General features: G+C 30.1%; 1 protein-coding gene across 2 annotated transcripts; it reads right to left on the reverse strand.

Annotated features, from left to right (window-relative positions):
- Nucleotides 1-2,027: 2,027 nt before the first annotated feature.
- On the reverse strand, nucleotides 2,028-7,384 carry LOC105255937 (serine/threonine-protein kinase VRK1). 2 transcript variants are annotated; one of them, XM_011265488.3, is made up of 10 exons: nucleotides 6,675-7,384; nucleotides 5,323-5,495; nucleotides 5,062-5,187; nucleotides 4,752-4,948; nucleotides 4,424-4,664; nucleotides 3,999-4,199; nucleotides 3,645-3,868; nucleotides 3,288-3,556; nucleotides 2,999-3,132; nucleotides 2,028-2,560 (listed from the first exon to the last, which is right to left on the reverse strand). In XM_011265488.3, the coding sequence occupies exons 2-10, from the start codon at nucleotides 5,486-5,488 to the stop codon at nucleotides 2,481-2,483; spliced, it is 1,638 nt and encodes a 545-aa protein (XP_011263790.1). In that variant the 5' UTR covers nucleotides 5,489-5,495; nucleotides 6,675-7,384; the 3' UTR covers nucleotides 2,028-2,480. The 2 variants fall into 2 exon arrangements, with proteins under 2 accessions (XP_011263790.1, XP_011263789.1); XM_011265487.3 differs by having other exon boundaries at nucleotides 6,615-7,384.
- Between the last annotated feature and the right edge of the window lie 334 nt (nucleotides 7,385-7,718).

Consider the following 7,718-nt stretch of genomic DNA (forward strand, 5'->3'; position numbering starts at 1 on the left):
TTTTAAAAGTAATGGGAAAATGAATAACGTGCTATGTAATCCAAATAATTAATATGATTAGTTGCCTTCCCTTTTTGTCATATTGCACACACAAAATAATAATTCAATAATTTGAATGATTGTATAAATTTGTAATATTGTACATGCAAAAATATAAATTTGTTAATTATTCATATATTTGTTTGATATATTTCGCAATATAATGTAGCCATGAACAATGTATTGAGCGGTAAATATACAATGCCAGTACGAGTATGTGTGTGTGTGTGTATACACGCACACACACACACATACATACATACACACATACATATAGTTTATATTTTATATACACACATTTCTCCTCTTTTATTATACCTAATAGTTACATCTCTGATCTTAATTACATTTTTCGTTCGAATTTAAGTAATTTATCTCATTTTATGTATATAAAGTCATAATAATAGTTTTATAATCTTCGATAATTAGGAAAACGAACGATTTTCTTACGCTGTATTTTCAATTATTACAAAATTTATTTTATTGCCAGTGAGATATTAACCTGTATAAAATAATCTAATAATGTATATTTGACTGTATAAAGTATTTATAAGAGAATAATGTTTGTCTAGCAAAAAGATCTTATGGTTTTTTAAAACCTCTCATATGGAATTACAATGAATTATTTTTTGAATGCATATTCTGGAAACAGAGTACCATTTCAATTATTTTCGCACTTAAATATAACAATAAAGAATTTCATGTAGAAATACAATACAAATATAGGTGATCATCGATTCAGTTTAGAGTAATAACATTTTACATTGGGGAGAGAAAGGGGCCACAGGTACATATATAACTTAAAATGATATAAATAAATTATCACAAATGTGTATAAAAAAATTGTAACATAAATCTATAAATGGATCACGACATGGACAACGAAAGCACTAACAAACATTAATTAATATTTTATCTAAATACGCGCGCATTCTAGATTATATCTAAAATTCTATCAGAGATAAAAATTCACGTAATTGTGACATAAAATAGATCATGATACAATATTTTCTAATATATGGTAAGCTCGGAAATTACGCCATAATGGAATACAAAAAATTACTGAATCTCTTTCATATGTACGGTATATAAAATAGCGAAATCTTATCATACGTTTTGCTAATGTTTTTTATATAATAGTGAATTATTCTCCGAACATAATTATAATAGCATAAATATGTATATATATTAATAATATTAAATGTCATGATATAAACTAAATATAATTATATCTATGCTTTTGCTTACTGTCATTGCAGAAATTAATTTATAAAAGTTAATATCTTTAAATACATTTTTACATAAATTAGCAGAACGAATTATTCTAATGAAAAGAAATGGCATATATACAGTTATGATTTTAACAAAGGAAATATATGTGCACATAACGCAAAAAAAATCTATTTTTTCTTATATCGCACGATTTTGCATGAAATTAAAACAATTCAAGAAATTAACTGAAATATAAGAATTAATCGAATCAGATATTTACATAAATAATTTAATATTACAATGATTTTTCTTTGAGCAGTTAGATAGAGAAGAGCACAATCGTTATGAAAAACAAGATTTTACAAATAATACGATATTCAATATCCACATTATCTTTTCTTGCACATTATCATCTTGTGCATTATCTTTATGATTTATATTGCACAAGAATATTCACGAATTAAAAATTTTGTGATGTATAAATATTTATCATAATCCTTGATAATTATCTTTTGTGTAAGTTCGCGCTTGTATCTAAATAATCTTTAATACTGTTATACCTTTTTTTAGAACACAAGAGATTGAGATATTAGAAATTTTATAACATTGCTTGCATTATATATTGTGTAAAATATAAACATCAGTTAAATTAATTAATGTATGATTGTAAATATGTAGGGAGAAACATTTATAATCTGACTGATTTTATTATAATATTATATAATATACACACACACACACACACACACACACACACACACACACACACACACACACACACACTCTCTCTCTCTCTCTCTCTCTCTACATATTAATGTTACAAACAACAAATTCAACCTAATGATTTGATTGCAAAATTCATTTGTGCGATCTTAAATTATGCAACAGACATCATGTCTTGCAGGAATATTACGACATCCATAGTTGATGTCTTTCTATACGAACACATTAATTCTATTGAATCTCTGTAATTTCCTAGGAGGAAGTCACTTAATATTATTAATATTATCACTATTTTGTTCGCTACAACTATTTAGAAATCTTATATATATATTGTTCGATTTTATTGAAAAACAAATCATCATGATGAAGCAGTCTTAAATAAATTAATGCGATGTGTGTCGATAACATCGTGATAAATCGAGATTTTGTCCGAATAATACTTAATTATATATTTCCGATGGATTCATTATCAGAGACTGATTTCCATCAATACTAACCAGACCAATTTAAGAGAATGAGGCTTTCCTTCTTTTATGCGTAACTTCGATTGAATTATCCCTTTTCCGTTTATGTTGCTTCTTAACTCCTGATTACACATAATTATATGATTAGTTATATGTCATATTATCCACATCAATCTTAAAAAATGTATTCGAAAGTCCTACTGTTTTATTGTATAAACGTTTACAAAAAATGTTTTAAGAAGAAATGTTTTAAAATTGTGGAAATAATTTTTCAGTAATAAAAAAATATCATTAATATTTTCCAAACTAGTTAAAATTATTAAAATTTTGTTATTATGTTTCTATATTGTAAAATACCTTTAAAGTTATTTTGAAAATAATCATTAATGCATCAATTTACAAATAATGCAATCAAATTGACAGAATTTAATAAATATGTATTTTATTTACAATATATTGACTAAGTGTAATACTACCAATTAAAAGTGTAAGAATGATCACCCTATATGTTTTTCTTGTTTTTCTTTTCTATAAACAATAATTTTATGTATTAATCTTACCTTTTGTATTCGCCACACGTGAACGTGTTACACGTGAACTTTGAGGAACGGGACTGGGAGACTCAATAACCATTTTTTTTAATCGTGCAACTTCTTCCATCGCGGGTGTCATCCATTTTGGTTTGAGTTCGTTACTGAAATTCAAAAAATAACCAATTACTAAAAATATAAATATAAATATAATATATATATATATATATATATATATATATTTATATTTATATATTTATATATGTATACTTTTCATATATCGTGTCTGAATACACAATAACTAAAGTTAAATACTCACTCCGATGATCTCGGCGTTCCTTTATGCCTATATGAATTTGATTGCCTTTCCTTCATTCTACGAAGTACGTCCAGCATAGCGTACGTTGGTAAAGATGGTGGTCGTGAAGGTAAGGATGGCGGGGGTGTAAGAGGCGGTGTCAGAGGTGAAGACGGCGGTTGAGTACTAATTTTTGCAAATTTATCCGGGTGCAGCGCCAATACTGCTTCCCAGCTAAATTCTTTATCCTGAACTGAATGCTTAGGCTGTGTATTTCGTGTTATTCGAATCTAAATAATATTAAAATAACAATCAATTACGTGAGTTTAAGAAACAGATACTTAAAATTAATTAGATATTCAATTAATATTATTTTACCTCGCCATTTACAGGTTTGCAAGGTCTTCTTTCTCTTAAATATGGACGCTCGAAAAATATAGCACTTGTAAGATTTTCATTGGATTCTTTCATACTGTAAAGACATGTAGGAATATTGCTATCTTGGCTGCTACTGCGTACAAATAAATTCCGTAAATAGGAATAATTGGGCTTGGTCTCGAATTCTAATTCAGTCACATACTTCATATACTTCATAATTGCAGCTATAAGAGAGATAGATATTTTATGTAAAATAATGTTAAAAAAGAATGAAAACAGAAAATAATACACAGAGTGTGAATCCATTTTTTTTACATTTATTTTATCTTATGATATTTTTATATTTTGACTAACCTGGTGGTGTTTTTTTGTGAGGAAAACATTTATCCATAAACAAAGACAAGTCTGACAAAAGAATTTCTTTTTGTCGATGAACTTCTTCTGGATCCATAACTGAGTCCATGTCATCACTATTTTTTTCCCAAGGTAGCTTTCCACATAACCATTGTATAATATTATAACCTAAAGTTTCTAGATCTCCTCTTCTTGAATGTGCTAAAAAATAATTTATTTAATGAAATTTTGAAATTTAAAGTTATTCCTAATAATATAGTCAATGGGTGGTTTTTGCCATAGTAAATATTAAGTTTTTTGTTGAAATTAAACAGTTTAACTATTCCTATTGGTTTCTCATGTAAGAAGAGAATATTCTTTATAACTAGATTGATATACGAATAATTATAAATGTGCAAATGCCCATTAAAAGTAATGTGACATACTTCCATGATGAGCATCCCGTGATGTAAATTCTAAAGTACCCTCGTGAGCTCTTCTCTCATCATGTACAAATGGCTTGTGTTCACCAGTTCCTGTACGAAAACGATACGCCAAGCCATAATCTACAAGGTATGCCTGGGATTTTTCTTTTCCTATCCCATCTCCACATGATAATAAAATATTTGGTCCCTTAATATCTGCATGAGCATATCCTTTGCTATGAATATACTCTAATGCATCCAACTGTAAAAAAAATTATAATTCCTGAATAATCAAAAGCAAAATTATGCAATAATTGTCTAAAAAGTGCATCACAAATATGAAATTTGCCATTTGTATAGCCAGCGTGTTAACTAATCTTGTTGGTAATTTCCTTCTATGCGACAGGAATAGTTTTCCAATATCTATTCCATATCGTGGTATTACTAGAAACCTATATCGCTCATTTCTATAAATATGAGAACCTGAGCCCTCGTATGTAGGAACACCAATTTTCCTCTTTCTTTGAGACTCGCACCAACTTTCAACTGCAAAAGAAAAAAAAAATGTCAAAACAACAATGATACTTTCATTCATTTTTTTGTATTCTTAGATTATAAATCTGAATTAATCTAAATTGTATCATATATACATTACTTACTCATGTGCTTACGTGCTGCTCTTATATAAAAATTCATTTCAACAAATAATGGCCCATTGTTATGAGGCTCAATTTTTACAACATATTTGGCATCTTGGCCGACAGGCGACGTAACGTCATTAGAAGCTGTAGAGAAACAAAAGAAAGTCTTATTACATTTAATTTTATACATATATATATATATATATATATATATATATATATAAAATATGACAGATTATATTATATTCAATATTATGAATGCAGACTATAAACATTTACCTAAATATATGTCCCCAAAACCACCATATCCAATGGTATTTCCGAGTCTCCATTTATTTTGTGTAATATCAGTTAAGATTTCTCCCGCTGGCAGTTGCGCTGGTAATTTACAACCTGCAGCTGCCACTCTCTTCACAGGTACATCTTCCACTCGTCTTGGTGGCATTCTATAGCTATTAAATTATTCACATGTATAAGAATCTGCTATTTATTTGATAAAATAACACAACTTATTACATATCATACAGATAGAAAACAATCTCAATTTGCAATGTAAAGTTTATTCTTGCTAAGAATAAACTTCAAAACTCTATCATAAAAAAGATTTATTTGATACAAGTAAAATATCGATACATTGCATCAACTATCATACAACATATCAATACATATATTGTATATATTTATAGACACAATAATAATTATATTTATAATTTTGCATTTTATTCTTTTCATTAATTTCTTCTAAAAGAATACTATTCGCTTACATTTTTAATTGACATGAAAATATTAATTGCATGGAAATATATATCATTAAAATTATATACACATAACATAATAACATATAATTAAATATACATTTAATATGTTTAATTTTATTAGCAAATGTTTACAATATTCAGGAGATATTTATAATGTGCATCTATCATTAACAAAGCAAATTTATTCTATAATTTTAAGATAACATAAATTGATAGATGTTTTATCAATTTCAATATAAAAATATAAGATATAAAATATTAAGTATATTTAGGTTACTATCATTCTTACATATCTTGTAACCTTCTCGAGACGAGACAGCTAAGTGAAATTGTTTACATGCTTCGGGTCAGTAAGGAATGCTACTTGCTATCTTAAAAATACTATTTTTTTTCTACAAATTAGATATGCACAATTTTATCACACTAGTCGCACTAAAGTATCTATACATGCATATTACCCTCAAAAATCAACAAAGAAACTAAGATTGAAGTTTGTTTAGCGACTTAACGAATCATTAAGTAAACACTTTACCAGCGATAATTTCTACGAGTATGCTAATTTACGGAATGCGAAAATTTGTTCTACGTATGCAACAAATGTTCTCTCGGCAAGCCTTTATAGTTTAATTGTTGTTTCATAGCACAAATGTATATTCGAATGTCAATTATATGAAAATAACGGGAAACAATCAAGCAGCAATAATCAACAATCGACAATGGATCGCCTTGTACAAGAAAGAGTTTCTAGCAAATTTCGCAATGTCGAATTAGTTTCCCATACATGTCATCCTCCGCGAGGATAGATATACTTACATGATTTATCTCTCTAACAAACGACTCTTTTATTATTATTATTCAACTAGAGGAACTCACATTTCACGCACTCGAGCAACGGGCACTCGCGAAGAAACGCAACGAGTGAAATGGAGAGATTCGCAAACTACTAATTAGATTTCGCTGGAGACGCCAGAGTCGCGTTCCGCAAGGTTAGTTACAACAAGATCGCGATGTATATATATATACGTAATGTGTATAGAGCCGTTTGGAATAGTTCGATGTATCGTGCGTGACGATCAGCCGGTTTTTCCTCCGGCGCAAAGGCTCCGAAAGACGGCGCAGAGACGGGGAACGAGAAATACGAGACGCGGACGTACGAGATCGCGAAACGAGAGGGGTAACTAACGAGCAGGCCTGTACTTGGGTTGCACGCAGCGTACGCGTTAACGGAAGCACGGAACGATTGGGAACGACGACCTCGAATATTTTCCTCGTCGTCGCGACGCGTGCCGAGATGGAAAGCGCGAGCGGGAAGCGCATCCGAACGCGCCTGTCAATGGCCCGCAACGCACGGCCCACCGTGGCACTCTTGTCCTCGTCTCGTCGACTCCTTCACGCAGTTCACGCTCCTTCCTTCGGTTCTTCCGTCCTCGCTACTATTCCACACACGCGCACCGCTTTGGCAAATCGCATCGCGCTGCCGTTACAGAGGACCGCAACGCCAATCAGTCGAAGGCCGATTGTCTTTAAATGCGCGTGTAGAGCGTCCCGTAACTTGTTTGGACTATGTATGTGTGTACGTTGAAGATTGGAATTTGATTAATCGGAATAAAAAGAGTTTGAATTGACTCGTCCTGATTGGTCAAACTTCAATTTTCGATCATTGAGCTCTGTGAAGCTCAAATCGAAGTATGCATTGAAAATTGACATTTGACCAATCGAGACAAAGAAATCTCTAGTTTCCTTTTCTTCTCATTCAAATTTCAAATTTTACATTTTTCATTCATAGTTTGAAACGGGCTTTAACGTTTCCAATTTCACTATTTAAATTCATAAATAAAACTAAAATATTTCCTAAAAGCTGCGTGTATTACTTTTATTATTAAATATCTAACGAGAAATGTTTTTAGGTCAGATGAT

This window comes from Camponotus floridanus, unplaced genomic scaffold, assembly GCF_003227725.1.
Source record: "Camponotus floridanus strain SB8 unplaced genomic scaffold, Cflo_v7.5 scaffold16, whole genome shotgun sequence".
In the NCBI taxonomy this organism is placed as follows: Eukaryota; Metazoa; Arthropoda; class Insecta; order Hymenoptera; family Formicidae; genus Camponotus; species Camponotus floridanus.

Excerpts from the sequence above, each read along its gene's own strand:
- LOC105255937 (XM_011265488.3), bottom strand. The coding sequence starts at position 5,488 with ATGCCACCAAGACGAGTGGAAGATGTACCTGTGAAGAGAGTGGCAGCT. Across the intron at positions 5,188-5,322 it reads TTTTGGGGACATATATTTAG|CTTCTAATGACGTTACGTCG; the intron begins GTAAATGTTTAT and ends GTTTCTCTACAG. Across the intron at positions 3,557-3,644 it reads GCAAACCTGTAAATGGCGAG|ATTCGAATAACACGAAATAC; the intron begins GTAAAATAATAT and ends AATATTATTTAG.